The 19762-nt window shown below is 39.3% G+C and overlaps 3 protein-coding genes, 1 long non-coding RNA gene, 1 other non-coding gene and 1 pseudogene across 9 annotated transcripts; 1 reads left to right on the forward strand and 5 right to left on the reverse strand.

The window, feature by feature from the left end:
* Positions 1-208: 208 nt before the first annotated feature.
* Positions 209-1780, reverse strand: LOC130496212 (phosphoenolpyruvate carboxylase 1-like). Of its 5 annotated transcripts, none has more exons than XR_008935328.1 (4): positions 1282-1780; positions 883-1052; positions 733-817; positions 209-649 (listed from the first exon to the last, which is right to left on the reverse strand). XR_008935328.1 is itself a non-coding variant. In XM_056988085.1 (4 exons), coding segments are annotated over exons 1-4 (228 nt in total). In that variant the 5' UTR covers positions 1284-1780; the 3' UTR covers positions 209-530. The 5 variants fall into 5 exon arrangements, 1 of the variants encoding a protein (XP_056844065.1); XR_008935327.1 differs by having other exon boundaries at positions 209-596; positions 978-1057; XR_008935329.1 differs by having other exon boundaries at positions 978-1057.
* A 500-nt stretch (positions 1781-2280) lies between these two features.
* On the forward strand, positions 2281-2768 carry LOC108805706 (uncharacterized). The gene is made up of 2 exons (XR_001942433.2): positions 2281-2394; positions 2463-2768. It is a non-coding gene; the product is annotated as an uncharacterized LOC108805706 (long non-coding RNA).
* LOC108805705 (probable glucomannan 4-beta-mannosyltransferase 10) lies at positions 2671-6876 on the reverse strand. The gene is given in 11 exon segments (XM_018577639.2): positions 2671-2998; positions 3459-3650; positions 3730-3929; positions 4586-4699; positions 4911-5047; positions 5129-5144; positions 5146-5240; positions 5671-5923; positions 6023-6121; positions 6290-6631; positions 6723-6876. Coding segments are annotated over 11 exon segments (1665 nt in total). The 5' UTR covers positions 6792-6876; the 3' UTR covers positions 2671-2850.
* A 419-nt stretch (positions 6877-7295) lies between these two features.
* Positions 7296-7369, reverse strand: TRNAV-AAC (transfer RNA valine (anticodon AAC)). Its single transcript has one exon. It is a non-coding gene; the product is annotated as a tRNA-Val (tRNA).
* A 7657-nt stretch (positions 7370-15026) lies between these two features.
* On the reverse strand, positions 15027-17125 carry LOC130496012 (uncharacterized; annotated as a pseudogene).
* Positions 17126-17269: 144 nt separating this feature from the next.
* On the reverse strand, positions 17270-18864 carry LOC108812139 (probable galacturonosyltransferase-like 8). The gene has a single exon (XM_018584314.2). The coding sequence runs from the start codon at positions 18668-18670 to the stop codon at positions 17507-17509; it is 1164 nt and encodes a 387-aa protein (XP_018439816.2). The 5' UTR covers positions 18671-18864; the 3' UTR covers positions 17270-17506.
* Between the last annotated feature and the right edge of the window lie 898 nt (positions 18865-19762).

Below are 19762 nucleotides of genomic sequence, written 5' to 3' on the forward strand. Positions count from 1 at the left end.
AATATTGTATGGCGTGTTTGGTATATCAGATGAATAACAAATTAGTGAATAATTGTTTGGAAAAAAACTAAAATAGATTCAAGATTAAACAATTAAAAATTGCAAATTACTTCTATCTCTATCATCACCTGCCACATAGATACAAATCATGGACACCAAGTAGACACACTGGATCGTAACTTTTTGGGATAAGCAGCAAACAAACGTCTTTTACTCAATCTATGCGCAGTTAATTTCCAAAATCTATAACAACAATCATTTTGCTTAAAAGAACAAAATATATGTTTTTTTTTTTTTGAAGAACAAAACAAAATATATGTTTACGAAGTTTGATTTTGATAGCGACTAAGGATTATATTAAAATTAGCTACCACTATGTACAAACTTGTTAATGTTGTCCCGAGATAGGGCATACCCTTTTAGACTGCTGCCTCACGTCGCCAACCAAAACAGAATGTAATGAGAAGTTTCCGTCTCGGTTGCTTTCCTCCATTGCTCAAACTGAACCTTTACTCTGGTAAGCGAAGCTTCTATGGCTTCTGCTTTGATGTTTCTAGTTTCTCTATTTCACTTCTCGGACTCCACAACTCCATCTCCTTCACGATTCAAGAAAGAAAGAAATAAGAGTGTATCATCACGGTCTCCACCCCTAGAAGAAGAAAACTGAATGAGATAATAGTATTATTTCATGCAATAAAAAAGCTATACAGAGAGTTCTTTGTCGGTGTATACCTCTTGTAGCAGAGCTTCATCAAGTTCTTGTTTATCAGTAGGAGTAATGTTCTTTGCATATAACTGTGAGAAACAATCACATATCCTGATAACATTGAAAAAACACATCAGTAATCAAGTGTCAGTAACTTGGGAAAAAAGTCTACAGACCTTCCAAACTTTTGGAGCAAAGACCGATGATTAGATTGAGTGGGATAAGCAGTTAAGACCAAGTCAACAGGCTGATTCTTGAGAGCATCACGCACCTATTCAGAGGTCTTTTTGAGCAGCAAGAGCCTCTTGAGAATCTATTCAATGTCGGAGTCTGTTGTTGCAGGAGCCTGATCTGCGAACGATATTAATCAAACATTAAAGATACATAGAGAACAAAAGAAGTTAAGATTTTGCAAGTTACTTTTACATGCAAAATCGGTAGACAATTATAGATTGTGTGGAATGAACTTGTGAGAGCATCTTAAACAGTTAAAACAAATACGAAAGATTTATCTAAACCATGATGCAGAGCTCAAAAACTCATAACCTCAATCAAGGAAGGAGAAGAAAACGTACATCACCAAAGATCTGTCGAATCTTCTTACTACATAATCAATGTAAAAAGAGGAGTCAACCCCCTTATCATCAAGTAAAGCATGCAAAGTTACATCTGCTTCCCTACTTTCTTAACGTTCCGTGCTCACGCCAAGACACGATCGGACTCCAAATCAAATATATGGGCTGAAACACTGTTGCTGAGTGTTTGCGTACGGAAGCAGAAGGGTTGTATTAGGTGAAGCTGTGAGATTCTGAGTTTTCTGAATCCATATTTATAGTTGAAAAAATTAGGGATTAGTGATCGAAGTTAGGTAAGGGGTAATTAAATCATGAGAGCTTGAATGAAAGAGTTAATGGTGAATCTTAATATGGCTTAGAAAAGCGTTATATTTCAGTTATGGCAAAGCCGGACAAGTAATTCGAGTAGGCAACCATCGTTGGAGAAGGAGAAGAGATTACATTAGGCTTTTGTGTTTCTGACGTGTCATGCTGTGAGTTTGCCTATTATCTAGCTGGATGCTGATGTGGACATCACAGGAGAGATGAAAACAGTTCTTTATATATAAAGATACATTCAAGGGTGAATGATTTTATGTTTTCTCTTTCCGGATTATGCTTAAAGTTTGGAACGCACATATAAAAACAAAATCGAGTCAGTCTAATACTAATACAGGAAGAAGACAACGGGTAACTAAGAAAAGAATATGATCAGAGACATACCTCTACTACAATCATATAAACAGCAAGTTGCAAGAAACTGGAACATCAACAATGAGAGGAATGGTAACAACACATGCTCTTGGATGGTTGTGGAGCCAATCACAATCCATTCTAAGTTATTTGGTTTAGATCGAATTTCCGGTTCAGACAAGTTAGGAAACGAAACAAAACGCAGCGTTTAATTTAATCCGTCAAAAGCGCAACTAATTTAGTTGGGCTAATAGAAGGCCTATATCGTGGCATGCCTATAAAAAAGTAACGTTTAGTACACGGGCGTTTCAGAACGCGCGATTCACGGCTAATATGGAGCATCGGTGGCCAACGACATCGGAGGAGAAGGCGAGAAACTCGGTGTAGGGAAATATGTACTCCGTCAAGCTAATCACCGGAGATGAGTTCCGAGGGATGCAAGTATAGTAGAAGAATGCTTTTTTTTTTAATCTTTCAAGTGAATCTCACATGTGATTTTCTTAATACAGGCTTCCTGTGCAATGGGAAAACTCTGACATATTGGTGATGAAACAAGTACGTGTTCGTAGCCCCTATTTTTCCGATTGCGTCTTTGGAGGAACTGATGCTGCCAACAACCGAGTCAAGAAAGTGGTAAGCCCCACTTTCATTTCATTGTGTCTAATGTTAAAGCCTCTGTTTCAGTGGATATTAATGCTTTGTCTTGAGTTTATGGGATTGAAATTCAGGTGGCTTACACCATCTTCTTGTTTTTGTTAATGTTATTACATCATCTTATTCAATACACGGGATATACAACTAACCTAGCTAGACAATAGACTATCAAACTATAACTTGAGAACGGCTCATCAAGCATCAAACCAAGTTCTTGATCAGGAATGGCTCAGTATAATGTTTTCAAGTTCCGACAAAGCCAACTCCAGAGACGAGAAAAGCGACCGCTTGCATGAAGAGATAGAGATATAATAATGTGTTTCCAAAAAGAACTCCATAGCATGCACAACACAATATGTATATCCCCATTATTATCTCCTTCGAGTTTATGCTGCAACAAACCAAACACTCTTCTAAGTAAGGCTGTAATATAGGTGGGGTAACCATGGGTCGTCCATGTCCAAATAGATAGGCCTAATCTAGTTATATTTAATAGATTGCTGGTTATAATTGGACAAGAATCACAAAAGACCAATCAAACTATGGGTTTGGGCTATACGAACATGGTTTGTCCAATGATCTAAAATAAATAGAGTTTTGACTTGAATCAAATCTGAAAAAATAAGAATTTTATTGAAATTGAGTTATTTTCACTGAAAAACTTAAAATCGTTTTTTTCAAAATCTCAAAATTGATTTTTCTCACTAAAAATAGTAAATTCGATTTTTCCATAAAAGAGTTTTATCACACAAACCGCGAAATCGAGTTTTTCCGCTAAATCATCGACAATAAATTTGATTAGTTAATTAACTAGATTTGTGCCAAAAGGAAATAGTTAATTAACTAGATACCTTTGGGAACACCCGTCACGAGGTTTACCAATCTGAGGAAGTAGCTTAGTCTTAAGAGCATCTCCTAGTTTCTCAGTGACAACCCATTCATTCACTCTTCCTCCTTCAAGTATGCCGATGAAAGTTCCCTTTGTCCGATGCATTGACATCACGTTTTCAAATAACACCCAAAATATCACGAGATAGAATGATCTACCATATAGTAAAAGGTTTAATACATTATCTAGGTGGTATATTGAAAAAAAATTGAATAAAGAATTGTAGTACCAACCTTGGTGTAGCAATGACAATGAAGAGAGTGATGAGAGAGGGAATGTAAAAAGTTGACCAAGCTGGAATATTGACTTCGGGGAAGAAGACGCTTGTGGGAAGAACAACGCAGTAGAAGAAGAAAGTGAAGAAGTGGACTAGGATCTTCCGTAAGAAAAAGAAGCTGTAGATGAGATACAACTTCTTCCATAACGTCACTCTCTGCTCATTATTACATATAAAAATGTAGCTTTAAGGTTAGATGTCTACTCAGCTTAGTTATTTGTTTATAGTAAACAAAAGAAAGTAATCAATAATTCAAATGACACTAAACTGAACCAAACTGATCTTCTAACCCATCAGCTGATCAAGTTCAGCATCGAATATATATTTTCTATTAAATCATAAAAGAAAAAAAACTGAACAAACAATGATACACTATTAGTTAGAACTTGGAGCATCTCCGATAGAAAATACTTTGCGTGTATCTTAATTTTAAAAGAAAAGAAAAATTGAGACAAAGAAGGAAAGGTATCTTAAATCAGATACTTCTACATATTCATGAGATACTTTGTGAAATTTATTGATTTTTTAAGTTGTTTAATTTTTTATAATTTAAATGATTAATTGAAAATTATTGAAATACTATTATTAACAATCTAGATACTCATCTTAGATACTTTTCCAAAAACACCAAAAAAAATCAACATCAATGGGTGACCAATCAACAAAAATCATGTACGTCAGCCTAACATCAGATGACACGTTTGTCTCTCATAGTAAAAAGATGGATAAAAAACAAAAGAGTTGTGGTACGTGGGACAAACAGATGCAGGCAAGTGTGTTTATCAAGATGAAATAAACAAATTGGAAAAGACCTTATTGCGAATAATCTCCATAATCATTTTCCTGAAGAGATTGGCTGGACCACACGACCATCGATGCTGCTGGAATCTAAAGGCTTTGAATTTACTTGGTAGCTCGCTTTTCACCTACAAAGTGTGCATGTGCAAAATGTAATGATTTTGATAGACAATATGTGTATACATCCAATAATTCAATGTAGACATCATTGAGCATCAACACGAGAGTGTTACTTAATGGGTATAATTCATTCACTATGATGAGTAAAAGTTAACATGTGATAAGTTTTAAAGATTTGTTAGGTAAGGTTTCTTTTGTTACAAGTTAATGATTAATTACCATGAGGTCATCGAGGAAGACAAATTTCCATCCGAGGAGACCAACACGAACGGCCAAGTCCATGTCTTCTACTGTGGTTCGATCATTCCATCCTCCAGCTTCTTCCATCGCAGCCATTCTCCATACACCCGCAGTTCCTAGAAGAGACTTCAATTTTGTATGTATGTAATAAAAATGCATATATATAACATGTTATATGTTTTGATAGAAAAATGCACCATTGAAGCTAAAAAAAAGCATGTCTAGTGGATCCAGATTCTTGCTCTGCCATAAAGTGGTAATTGAGTGACATCTCTTGAATCCTTGTCATCAAGCACTTGTTTGCGTTCGCTGCGATAACCCCACACACAGAATCACTCAATTTTAAAGTAGACTTTTGTTAGGATTCCTAATTTCTTATAGACAGAAAAAATGCAAGGGGCCTAATCTACGTACTGTACGAGAGATATTTTATATCCCATTATTACTTCTTTGTTTGAAGATAGAAATATGATTAGTTTGCAAAAAAATATTAATGTCAACTTTGACATGATATCAAAGTTAAATATCGACTCGAAATTGGTTTATGCTAGCGGGAAATTTGGTGAAATAAATGTTTTTATTTCATTTTGAAGGAACATCGTTCATTCAGTTCATTTTAAAATTGTCTTAAAATAATTACTACTTTTGTTATTGTTCAATGAGTTTTGAAATATATTCATTAAAAAGGTCATTAATAGTTCTTATAGGTATGACAAATTAGATACCATAGTCTACATACTGAATCTCCATCGGGCTTGAACGAGAGCAACCGTGGGGTTATGAACAAGGAAGGGGACAGAGCGTTGGAGGTAATCAGGCTCCGGTTGGAAGTCAGCGTCGAAGATGGCTACGTAGTTGCAAAGCTTCACGTAGTTACGTTTCATGCCTTGTTTAAGAGCTCCGGCTTTGTATCCATTTCTATTCTCTCTCCTCTCACACTTGATGTTCACGCCTTTGTTTTCCCATTTTGCACATTCCTTGTTCACCAGCTCCTGCGTTTCAATCCCCATCACATTAATTGCTTTTATATATATATATATATATATGTGTGTCCAATTAAGTAATCAGACCAGACTTGATTAGCAAGAGACCTTGATGGTTTCATCAGTGGAATCATCTAAAACCTGAACAATCAAGCGGTCCAATGGCCATGTTAGTCTACATGCAGCACCTATAGATAATTTAAGGACCTGCGGGTTAAGAACACATCATGAGTGTTAGGAATCTCACATCTTTTAGTACAATATAAATATAATATAGTAAATCAAAAACCTGAATCTTTTTATTTTGATTGTCAACATATCGTTGATTTAGAGATTAATCTTATGATCTCTCAGTCCAAAATACAAAATACATACCTCTTTCTCGTTGTACATTGGGATTTGGACAAGGACCATGGGATATGAATCATGTCCGAGCTCAGCGTCTTCTTGCATAGGCTCCCACTTGTATATTTTTTCGGGTTTTCTCTTAAACAACTTAACGTAGAGTACTACAAGGTTCATGTAAACACCCTCTATGAAAACTAAGAGTGAGATTATCAAACATGAAGCCACCAAACAGTTGAATACAGGAAGTATAAATACACTCCTCAATTGTCGTCCCCATGTTGTTTCAATGCTAATCCCCACACCATTAATAAATGCTTGGAGTCTGTTTGGAACTCCATCTGCATTTTCATCAAAACTCGCTCCATGGTTCTTCTCGTGAGACAAAAGAAGAAACTATTGTCACTTGTCAGAGCAGAGAAACAGAGCTAGCGAGTGTAAAGAAAGATGATATCTTAATTACCAGTAGAGAGAGGAAGGCAAGACATGAATCATGTAGGAAGATGATAAGAGGCTTCAGAAACAGAGCCATACTAACTAACTTCTGGAGAGATTCTGATGTGCATTGCTTCTCTAATATAAGCACTATGGTTTTTTTTACTAGTTATATTATTGTATTTCGTTATTGGCATTTTGTTTCTAGTTTGGTTGGCCCTAGCTAGACTTTGTCGGTTACGTTAATAGTGTAATACGTACGTTGATGATTGTTTGGAGTGGCTAGTGACTCACGAGCAGTATCGCAGTTTCACACCACACAGAAGAAAAAGAACAAACTGTTTGTTTCTTTAACTCCACTCACAATTTTTATCAGTATTTATCACGTGTTCGTGATGCACTTTGCTATTGTACTGGTTTTTGTTGACAATGAAAATAACCACACAAACTACAAGAAAATGATAACAAGAAATCATAAAGGAAACAGGCAGACGAGCTCAGCTCATTACGTACAAGGCGTTCATTGTTTTGTATCTGATTTGAAATGTCGAGCCCTAGTTAGGCCCATTAAGCCTTCCGGGGCGGGGTAGAAAAATATAAATGGCTTCGTCCAGGTTCGAACTGGAGACCTTCAGTGTGTTAGACTGACGTGATAACCAACTACACCACGAAACCTGATGCTTGTTTTCTAGTAAATATATTATTTCAAGGTTCTTATAAAACACTTTAAACCATAAACCAGGACACTAACCAAGACCAAATAAATTTCGGTATAACCAAACCCGGCTTAAGAGGTTACAAGAATATTAAGGTGAAAGGTGACTCCAAGCTGATCTGTATGCTGGTTCGTCAATGAATCATTTTAGACATCTTTGTGAAATTAGCTTGTTTCATGATGAATCAGTCATATACGCTTTCTGAGAAGAACAGAGTAAAGGTCAATGGAAGGTAAATAATGAGGTACTCTGGAAGCTGCACAAGGAAGCAAAACAACTAGCAACAAATGTATCTCTTTCGAGATCAGTCATGTACTATAATAAGGGTATGTTCCTATATGCATTACTCTCTGTGAATAATGATCATATCACGGTCTTTTGGATTACTACATTATATTTCTCTAAATATCCGGCTTTGTGGGCATCTTTTTCTTTGATAGAATCTGAACTTTGCTGCAGATGAACTAGCAAACTTGGCTGCCCTTCTTCCCGGTTAGACAAACTAGTATCCGGGTATAAGTATAAATGCTAAAGCTTGAGTTACACTCGTACGTAGCCTTGAGTGTCTAGTAAAGAACACAAAATCATTAATCTTGGACTTTGTTATGTCGTGTTAAAATTGGGAACACGATTGTGCATATATATTGTTAAATGTATAGTCTAAAGCAGCTTCTCAACAGCCCTGATTATATCTTATCTTCGGCTGGAGAGAAATATAGCAACATTAACTACGTGCAAACACCAGAGAAACCAACAAGCATAGAAAGCAACGTATAACTGGAAAATTCGAACGTAAATAATTCGGAATATAGCTTCATGTGTAAACAGCACAAAAAAAGTAAGTAAAAGAGAGATTACGGAAATAAGAAAAGAAAATAATTTATTAATTCATAGTGAGCTCTTACTTACAAGCCCAATCGATTACAACTTAAGCACTAAACATATCCTAAGACAGTAGCGAGGCTTATCGCAGCCTGCACTATCATCACCACACACGAGACGAACATCATGAAGCATCCGAATCCAAACATTTTTGTAGTAGTAATAACAGTTCGAATGAGCTTTTCTTATTTCAAGTGAGATTCAAAAACTTGCATGAGTGGTGAATTTATAGTTGAGACTCACCTACTGAGACGTGCGTAAATGATTATCGACTATTGATATTCTTTATCTTCTCGTAACTAAGGAAAATAATTACGGATCTCATTCAATACAGTCAATTCAAATTCGAAGGAAAACAAAAACATCATTATTAGGAATTTGGAAAGCTTTGTCATGTGATTATGCGAGGAAACAGTTAAGGCCAAATGCTATAACGAGCTTATTGTTATGCATTTAGCATATGCAAACAGCATCTAATATGAAACAGGAAGTATATATTAAGATCTAAAACTTTAAATTTTTAATTACACTTCTCAATTTTTAATTAGAAGTTAAAACATAAATGAAACTAGTAACTTCTAAAATTTTATCATTACTTCTTCGAATATATAACCGTGAATAATTTTTTTCGCCCAAATATATCTTTCAAGATACAAGATCATCACAGCTGACTCATCCTCAGAACAAACTGTATGACTTGCAATTCTAAAGAATGGTTCGTACAATTACTATGTTAACGTCAACAAGAGATTGATTTGGTTTGTTTTCCTTTTGCTCATACTGAGATACAGAACATGATGCTCTGATAAGAACAGAAGTGTATTCGTATTACGTTCCACCCAACCACCCTCTCTTAGACTCCACAGATCGGAGCTCTAAGCCTTCTTGATACTCACACACGAGATATCAAGTCTCTCTAGCAATTACTCTCTAACTGCCTGCCTGTAATTGACAATACAGCTCCTATTTATACTATTCCTAATTACAAACAAATCAGGAAACTTATTCATTAAGAAACAACTGCCAGCTCAGCTACTCTTCTCTTCATGCTCTCCCTCTGTATTCTGCTTCTTCCTTCTCGTCACATACACTCTCATGGGCCTATCAATACCCCCATTCTGAAGAACCAGCTTGTCCCCAAGTGGGTGACCTGGAAACTGGGCTTTGAAATCCCGCATGCGCATCCACGACGTCTCATGAGAAGGCAGATTCTTCCAAGACACAAGCACTTCCAAATGACCCTCAGTATCATAACGACTGTCTAACAATTCCTCCGGCTCCACAATCAACTCCTCATTCTCTGATAAAACTGGTGGTAACGGAGTAACAATACGACCCTCTCCAACGACTGGTTTAAGTTGCGAGACATGAAAGACTGGGTGCACTTTCGAATCAACTGGCAACCTCAATCTGTATGCCACTTTCCCAATCCGTTCCAACACTTCATAAGGCCCATAGTACCTCGCTGACAACTTATGACAGAGACGTCGATGAACCGACTGTTGTCTATAAGGCCTCAACTTCAAATAAACCTTCATTCCCACTTCAAACTCCAAGTCACGTCGTTTCTTGTCCGCATTGTTCTTCATGAGCTCCTGAGCGCGTAGCAAATGATACTTCACATCACACAACATCGCATCACGCTCTTTCAACATCGATTCCAACTCAAAGTTATGCGTTGAGCCTTCCTCAAACCGCAGTAACGAAGGAGGATCTCTGCCGTATACTAACTTGAATGGGGTACATTGAGTTGCCGTGTGAAAAGATGTGTTATACCATAACTCAGCCCATGGTAAGAATCTAGACCATGTCTTAGGATGTGATGACGCGAAGCATCTCAAAAACGTTTCCAAACATCGGTTCAACACTTCTGTTTGTCCGTCAGACTGCGGGTGGAAAGCCGTACTGAAACGCAGACGCGTACCCGAAGCCTTAAAGCAGTCCTTCCAAAAGTTGCTTAGAAAAATCTTGTCTCTGTCTGATATGATAGACTTAGGATATCCATGAAGCCTGATAACCTCCTGCACAAACTTCCTAGCAACATCAGATGCAGTGAACGGATGCTTCAAACTCATAAAATGGCTGTACTTGCTCAATCGATCTACCACAACCAAAATCACATTCACTCCTTGTGATGACGGCAAGCCTTCGATGAAGTCCATTGAAATGTCTTCCCATATCTGGTGAGGAATCTCAATTGGCTGGAGCAACCCTGCAGGAGACAGTGTAGTATACTTATGCGTTTGACACACTTCACAAGCCGCAATGTACTCCTGTATACGTTTTCTCATCTTTGGCCAATAGAAGCTAGCTCTGATCCTTTTATAAGTCTTCAAAACTCCAGAATGACCGCCCAACAGACTGTCATGATATTCACTCAAAATCAATGGAATATGATTGGAGCCAGAAGGTAGAACCAAGCTTCCCCCGTTAAAGAGCCTCCCTTGTACGACCACAAATCCTTCTTTAACCTTCTCTCCTCTGCTCAACTTCGAAATCAGATCTTGAACCCACTCACTCGAATCAACTTCCGCATAGATGTCTTGTGCCTGCAATGATCCCGGAAGTGTCAAAGCAAAGCAACGAAACTTCAACGATAATCCATTATACTGCACAATGCGTGATAAACCATCAGCCACTCTGTTTTCTGCTCCCACTTTGTATTCAATATCAAAGTCGTAACCCATAATTCGTGTCAACCACCGCTGATAATCCAAAGTAACTTCCCTTTGCTCCAGTAAGTACTTGAGACTCTGTTGATCTGTTCGAACGATGAATCTTCTTCCCAACAAATAATGACGCCACTTCTGTATTGACAGTACTATCGCCATCAGTTCTCTCTCATAAATCGGTTTCAACTGTTCCTTCTCAGTCAAAGCATGACTAAAGAAGGCTATCGGGTGCTTGCCCTGCATCAATACAGCGCCCAATCCAAATCCTGAAGCATCAGATTCTATGATGAAGACCTGTGTGAAATCAGGTAAAGCGAGCACCGGAGTAGTCGTCATAGCTGTCTTCAGTTTGTCAAACGCCATTTGAGTTTGCTGTGACCACAGAAAATGTTCCTTCTTGAGCAACTCCGTCAAAGGTTTAGCCAACATCCCATAACTCTGAACGAACCTTCTATAATACCCTGTCAAACCCAGAAATCCCCTTACATCCTTCACTGTTCTCGGTGTCGGCCACTTAGTGACTGCAACAATCTTCTGCGGATCTGTAGAAACGCCCTGAGCCGAGATTATATGTCCCAAGTACTCTACTTGCCTCTGACCAAAAGCACACTTCTTCCGATTGGCAAAGAGCTTATGCTTCTCAAACACCTGCAATACTACTGCCACATGCTCAATATGCTCCTCCAACGATGAACTGAATATCAATATGTCATCAAAGAAAACTAAGACGAATTTGCGCAGGTACTCCGAGAAGAGTTCGTTCATTAACGACTGAAATGTCGCTGGAGCATTCATCAAGCCAAACGGCATCACTCTAAACTCGTAGTGCCCTTGATGTGTCCTGAAAGCCGTTTTCTCTACATCTTCTTCCTTCATCCTTATCTGGTGATATCCAGATCGTAAATCCAATTTTGAAAACCACTTCGATCCACTTAGTTCATCAAGCAACTGATCGATCATTGGAATAGGATACTTATCTGCTATTGTTGCTCTGTTCAACATCCTGTAATCCACACAAAACCTCCACGAACTGTCCTTCTTCTTAACCAACAATACCGGACTTGAGTAAGGACTATGGCTTGGTCGTATTGCACCAGTTAACAGCATTTCCTGCACACTCTTCTCCATAATTTCTTTATGGATTTGAGGATACCTATAAGGTCTCACACTTATAGGTCCCACACCCGGTTGTAAAGTAATGCTGTGCTCATGTCCCCTTACTGGTGGTAGCTCCGTTGGTTCACTGAACACAAACTCGTATTGGTTAAGCACTTCACACAACTGTTTTGGTATTGCAGACTCTGATTGCAAGCTCTTCAACGTCGTGCCTTGCAGGTGCAGAGATGGATCCCCAGTTAAAGCCACCTTCTTTCCTTGATAATAGAACACGTACTCATGCTTCTCCCAGTCAATCTCACACTTACCCAGAGTTCTGAACCAAAGCATCCCCAAAATCACGTCTACATTTCCCAACTCCAGCATAATAAAGTCAGATTGAAAAGTGAGTCCTTGGAGAGTTATCAACACATCTCTACACACTCCAGCACCAGGCACCGAAGCTCCTGTGCCTAACATAATCTCCAAACTTCTTTGATCTGCTTTCAACTTCAACTGCTTCGCCATCGTTGGTGAAATAAAGTTGTGTGTTGCACCGCTATCCAGCATCACTACTATCGTTTGCTTCCCAATCGAGCCTTTCAGTTTCGTCGTCGTTGGTGAGTAAAGTCCCAAAAGAGAATTTACAGATATCGATCTCAGCTGTGGTTCCCACACGATATCATCTTCCTCTGTTTCAGAAGCCTCTTGATTAATTACTTCCATTGCAACGCCATTGACCACAGTTAATACCCTCAGAGTAGCATTTGGACAAACGGAAGCATGTTGTCTACTCCATTTTCCATCACACTGAAAACACAATCCTAATCTTCGCTTCTCTGCGATCTGAGTATCAGATAAGCGCACTGCTTGTCTTGTCGCATTGCTCTGTTTACCCGGAACTGAACTCTGTTGAACTGGTTGTGCAGCTGGTTTCTGCTTCCAGCCCGAATTAGTGTGATAACTCGAGTACGATTTGCTCGTCTCTTGAGAGCTACTCTGGTTTAACTTGTTCCTTAACTGCATATCTTTCTTTACCACACTCAACAAAGAACTATTCTCCATCTGATATGCCGTAGCAACCATCTCAGGAAGATCAAATGGTTTACACATAGTCACGACTTCTTGCATTTCTGGACTTAAACCGTTCATGAATATGCCTTCCCTCTGAGTATCTGAGATTCCAGAAACTTGAGTGGATAAGTCCTCAAATTTGTGGATATACTCTGCTACCGATCCCGTCTGATGGACCGCGAAAAAAGGTTGGCTAGGATCTCTCAACTTCACTTTGCTGAATCGAGCAATCAACCTTTCTTTAAAATTGATCCAACTCAGAAACGGCCTCCTCAAAACTTCACTATTGAACCAGCTCAATACCTCGCCTCCTAAGCTCACTGAAACCAGCTCAAGCTTCCTCTCTTCGTTGTAACCTCCGATCCTGAAAAATCTTTCGGCTAACGCCATCCAACCATAGACATCATCACCACTAAAAGTAGGCAGCTCAACTTTCTTCATCAAACTATCTCGATCATCCATCAACGGAGTACTCGATCGATTGTCATCTCCCCTAAGACTACGGCCAGGTTCCGTGTTAAAGTGCGATACCTGAGTTACGTATGGTTGTGTAATCGGATTCGCTGTAACCGCCGTCTCCTCCGACGATCGAATCGTCCTCGACATCATCTCGATCAGTTCGGAAAACTTCGCATCCATCTTCGCCGTAAACCTCTCATCCAGCTTCTCGATTGAAGATTCAATCGTTGCTCGAAGATTCGCATTCGTCTCCCTTTGTTCGGCGAACTGCGTCGCCATCGCCGTCGCCAACGATTCGACACTTGGTACCGTAGGTCTCGTCATCTCCGATTCTTCGCGATTGTTCGATCCGAGCACTTACGACGCACCAATTTGATAAGAACAGAAGTGTATTCGTATTACGTTCCACCCAACCACCCTCTCTTAGACTCCACAGATCGGAGCTCTAAGCCTTCTTGATACTCACACACGAGATATCAAGTCTCTCTAGCAATTATTCTCTAACTGCCTGCCTGTAATTGACAATACAGCTCCTATTTATACTATTCCTAATTACAAACAAATCAGGAAACTTATTCATTAAGAAACAACTGCCAGCTCAGCTACTCTTCTCTTCATGCTCTCCCTCTGTATTCTGCTTCTTCCTTCTCGTCACATACACTCTCATGGGCCTATCATGCTCGTAGTCTATACACTTACACAGGAATGTAAATTATAAACTACTCATCATCCCCTCAGGGGATATTGACGTTAGGCTTTATTTTTAGCAACTAAAGACTTCTCTATATGACAAAAAAAAAAGATCATTGGCTTTTCACCTCAAGACTAATGGAAGAACATTGGTGGCAAAGATCATAGCTAAAACTGAAACTATTATAACTATCCTAACACCTTTGCTGCAGAGCCTCTTTGCAAGGTACGTACTGGAAGAGAACTTGCGTTCTGATTAAGAGAGTCCCTCCGAGTTTTGGCATCAATCACTCCAGCCTTAGGGTTCTTTTGCAAGCGTGTCTTCTTCTACAGGTCTTGCAAGAGATTTGGAAAGCTGAACACCGTGAAGAAAAAGCATTAGCGCAAGTTCACAAACCTCCACTGTTTAGTTTGGTCATGACTCAATGAGATGGATGATAATACCTCCTTTTGTTGTTTCTCAGCTCTCACATTGCTTCCCACTCCACGAGTGTTGGTACTGCTTCTCTTCTCTATGCCACTTTTGCTTGTCGACAGAAGCCTTGAAGTCATAACTCTTTTGAAAAGATTTAAAAGCACGTTTCACAATGTCTTCATCTCCCATTCTCTCCATTATCAATGACTTTCTAGTGCTTGTTAGTGTAGAAGGATCTGAGGCAGATGGACCAAGACTCATAGACATATGCAATGACAATGACATTGGAGAGGTTTGTTTGTTTCTCAGTAATGACGAGACATGTTCTTTCTTTGCAGAAGACTGGGATGTAGACAGTGAAGTAACTTTTGAAGCTGGCTTGTACACTCTTGGAGTTGGAAACACTGGTGTGCCTACTTTTGACATAGGTTTCTTTGTTGTCGTCATCATCTCGGTGGAGTTTTCCTATTCGTGTTAGTTGTAGGTTTTGTCCTCACAAGAACTAACAAGATAGAGCAGTTTAGAAGACACAAGAACTAAGCTCTCTGTTTCAAACACATCCGAAAGTTTTACCTTGGGAGGGTTTCTAGTACGTTTTTCATCCTTCTTGGTTAGTTTCTTGGTTGTCTCTTTCTCCAACTCTTCATTGGCATTTCATTCGTCTTGCTAGTAGTATCATTTGATAGAATGTCTTCTCTCACTTCAACATCCTCCACTTGTAAAACCTCTTCTGGTTTCTCCTCCAAGTTCTCCAATCTTTGACTATCCAAACTGTTGTTGACTTCTTCTTTCACCTGATCAACCAAGCTTTGACATTCCTTGACAACAATGACAGTTTCTTCATTAAACTTGCCAACAATCACTTGAGTAGCAAGAATGTCAGTCACATGCTTAACTTGTTTGCAAGTGCATAATAATAGCCCATTACATCCTTCTTCAACCACATTCTCTGTCACCGACCCACCATTTTCACCTTCCATACTACCGTGATCTGTAACGACTGAGTTCTTGTCCATTTCTTTATCCTGATGATCCATGATCTCAGCGACCTTCTTGTAATGAGCTTTGAAATAGGCCTTCTTCTGAGCTACGGAACCTGGAGTTGCAAACTTCCAACTTCTTCAAAGTACTTGTTTGGAGAGAAAGCCAACTTCTCCCATGAAAGTGAATCATTCTCAAACCTTCCTAATGATACCGACACTTGCAGGGTACGGTTCACCGCCTTTACAAAGGAAGTAATCAAGAAATAGACAATCTTGTCAAAAAACAGACAAAATCTACAAGGAAGACAGAGAGAATAATACCTTATCGTCAATATCGGCAACAACACCAACTTGCATATCCCCCATTAGTGGTCAGCGGAAGAAACCTTTATATTCACACAAAATTTGTATCAGCCATTAGCTATTTCATCTTCAAGTATAGAAGGATCTAGTTGCTACTTTAACACAAGACAAAACCCCTCTTAGTCTTAGTGAACAAACTAAGACTCTTCTCGGAAAAGTGTACTTAAGCATTCAAATAATTGAAGAAACAAAGAAAGACCCCCCTAAATCTTATTCAATGATTGATATTACTCAAATTTGGCTTTGAAGGAGAGAGACTCTAAGAGAAACTACTTACCAGAAAAGAAAAAAAACTGAAGAGAACCCACAAAACCAAATTTTTGTTAGCTCCCAATGATGATCCACCTTTTACAAGTCTGCAAATCTGCTTGGAGTGGACTTGTACACACACATAAAGTTGAAATACAGTTTCTCTAAAAGTGACTCTGAAGAAGACAAAAAAAAGAAGACCTTACAAAAGAATGAATAATTAAATAATCTTACTAATTAGCACTAAACAGAAAAAAAAAATCTTAAAAGCAGATTTAACTAGAAAGGGTGAGAGGGATGAAAAGCAAGAAGTGGAAGAAGAAGAGATGTGATTATTAGACTCAGATGGGAAATGAAGACAAGAGTCGGTGGGACCAGTTATTGAAAATAAGAACACTGTACTACTTGCGTACTCACTACTTATTAGTTACACGAGTTCTGTTGCTTCTTTAATTATCGAACTAACTGAAGACAAATAGTAAATGTGAGCATGCAGTGACCACCACGTAGATAGATTCTTTCTTCCCAAGAGTCATCTGTAAACTACAACAACCAGTTATGCACAGAAAAAAACGTATTGGGCTTTAACAGGCCAGCCCATTAGTAATCCCATAACAACGCTGTGCGGTTTATATCATGTTTTCTAATCATTGTTTGATAACGAAAACATATAAAATCGATCCTTCAACAGGTTTATTAACATTGCTAGAAGTCTCGAAAGAGATCATTGTCAAAACAATTAAATGTCATCACAAACCTAAGCATTGATCATATTCTTTCTTCACCATTTCTAACATAATGCACACAGTCAGGCTCTATGATTATTGATTGGCCATGCACACACTATTAGGGCTTCACTAGTAATCATAGGGTGAAGGATATATCTTTTGATCATTACCAATCTAATTCGTTATTACATGTCACCCAATCTTTTCTATACTATGCAATCTAAATGGTCTGAGTGAAAAATCTCAACATGCACTTCAAGAAGAGTTTTATTAAGGAACAAGAAGGAAGCACCAAAATGAAAAAAGAATTCTCAAAGAAGGGGTTCATCAACCTCTATATCTCACTCTCTCCCTCTCTAATTCCATTTTATACACCAGAAAATCAAAGAATCACCTGAACAAATGTATTTGTAGAACCTGTAAACGCACAACATGAAAATAAACAATGTAACTTTCCTTTCTTTTTAACCTCTCTCACAAGAAGCTTCAATCATCAGCTAACTCCGACAACGAAGCAAACCAAAGCAGAGCCTGATCTTTAACCCTCTCAATCTTGTGCTTATAAAGATCATACGGCTCCCAAAGACGATCCAACGGACAAGCCCTCTTCTCATCAAGTCTCACCCACGGCTTCCCTTTCCCACTCCAATGCAACAAACTCACCGGACCAGGATGCAGAGACCGACAGCTTCCTCGTATATTGTCCCCTCCCAAACCGTGCTGGTTCCATCTATGATCGATAGCCTCCACATCCCCTCCGAACACAAGCAAGAACGGTGGCAAAGAACCCAAATCGTAGATCCTCATCTTCTTCTGGATCTGCATCCACTTCTCCAGCTTCTCCCTGTAGTTCCCTTCCCTCCACCTAACCATGTCCATCACCATCACCCCCGTGTTGAAATAGCAAGCCTCCCGACCCGAGATTTCGCCCGGTAAAACCGGGTCCGACCAGAAGTTCGAAGTGAAGTACTGCGTGAAGTTCGCGTGGCAATACTCCGGAGCCCCGATGACACGTGTCCCCGTCAGCACAGTGTTCCAAAGCTTGGTGATGTCGTCGACGACGATCACGTCCGAGTCGAGGTAGATGACCCGGTCAACGCTCCGGTCGAGTATGTCCCCGAGGTAGTTCCTCGCGTAGTTCAGCGGGTTCTCGAGCGCCTGCCTGATCGACGACGATATCAGGTTGATCACCGTGTCCTCCCTGAAGATGTAGACCTTGAAGCTCAGCGACGGGAACGTCGACCGGACGAGTTGACTCAGGACGCGTGGACTCGCCGAGTCGAACTCGGCGGCGATGAAGTGGAAGAAGACGTTTTCTGGACACGACGCGTGGCGGAGGACGGAGTGGACGGCCGCGATGGAGCCGCGGAGATACTCAGAGTCTAGAGTCATCGCGATGTGGACTAGAGAGGGATCGTTGGAAGAAGAAGAAGAAGACGACACGATGTTCTCTCTGTTTGTAGGTGAAGACGCGCACTCCTTGCCGTTTCTGTATTCCGGAGCTTCCATGAACGGACCGAGTTTACTGAACGCGTTTCTTCCGCCGCTGACTGTCGTGATCCTCCCCGGACCCGTGCGTATCGCGACGGAGAACGTTGGTAGAAGAAACAAGCACAAGACCGCCGCTAAAACGACGGCGTTTGACGGCATTATCAGTACAAGAACAAGAACACGTTTATTTGAGCTTTGTTTTCTTGAATCAGCTAATGAGTTAGCATTGTGCAAGAAAGACTTCAAGAATGTTCCTTTGTCTCTCCACAGAGATGGAGAGATAAGGAAAGTGGAAGACGAAGAAGAAGAAGAAAGATTGGTTTTAAATGAGATGTCTTACTTTGGATTCTCATGATTTGGTTTTTCCTTATTTACGAGACTGAAACTCACGCTCCGTTGATAGCGCGTGAGAAGGCGACATGGCTTAGTCGTTAAGGGAAAGTTTACTAAGAGCAATCCCTAAACTTTTTATTAACCCATACTAAAAAAAAGTTAATTTCGAGATTTGGTGAGTTTAATAAGAGTGGCCTTGTTCCTCTGCGGGAGAGTGTACCGTAGAGTAAACGAAAGGTTAGTTTTGGAAACTTGTCTTGACCGTCCCCCATTAAGACAGTGCCAGCTAGGAAGGTCGAGGGAAACAGCTGGATGAGTCGCTTTTGTTAAATTTGTTTCCATTGTGGCGATTTGGACGGGTGAGATTGAAAGATGAGAAGTTGAATGTTCACAACTTGTCACGTGCTCTGCACAAATATATTTGCTTGTAATAATAATTCTTATGAAAAAATGGCATTGAGATACCAGAAAAATGTATGCAAATAAATGCTGGTTTGCCAGTTGAAAAAGATATTCATTTTATTTACAAAGAATATTTAAGAGTTTCGTACTGGCAAGCAATACCATCTACCCCAGAAAATATTTAGGTCTCAATAATGTTTTTGGGAAAAGAATAAGATAATATCCTTTTTGCTTTACAAATTTCTATAAATATCAGATTTTGTACAGCCAAGCAAGGAATAAAGTTCCTAACTAATGTTAGAAAAAAAAAAGAGAGTTCCTAACTAATGTTAAAGGAAAAAACATGTAAGATTTCCTTACAAAACGGTGAAAACTAGCATTGAATGTCTGCGCAACCAAAGAAGGAAACTACATATTCTAACATTCACATATCACAATCATTTAATAATGATTTTTTAAACTTAATGCATCATCTTACACAATTTATAGAAACATTACCAAAAAAGGTAATCAGTC

Source organism: Raphanus sativus, chromosome 6 (genome assembly GCF_000801105.2).
Source record: "Raphanus sativus cultivar WK10039 chromosome 6, ASM80110v3, whole genome shotgun sequence".
Taxonomy (NCBI): domain Eukaryota; kingdom Viridiplantae; phylum Streptophyta; class Magnoliopsida; order Brassicales; family Brassicaceae; genus Raphanus; species Raphanus sativus.

What these genes read in the sequence shown, in the direction of transcription:
- LOC130496212 (XM_056988085.1), bottom strand. An exon ending in TCAAAAAGACCTCTGAATAG is followed by an intron (nt 818 to 977) that starts GTGCGTGATGCT and finishes CAATGTTATCAG; the next exon opens with GATATGTGATTGTTTCTCAC. An exon ending in ATGAAGCTCTGCTACAAGAG is followed by an intron (nt 597 to 732) that starts GTATACACCGAC and finishes TGAATCGTGAAG; the next exon opens with GAGATGGAGTTGTGGAGTCC.
- LOC108812139 (XM_018584314.2), bottom strand. Translation starts at nt 18,670, where the DNA reads ATGCCGTCAAACGCCGTCGTTTTAGCGGCGGTCTTGTGCTTGTTTCTT.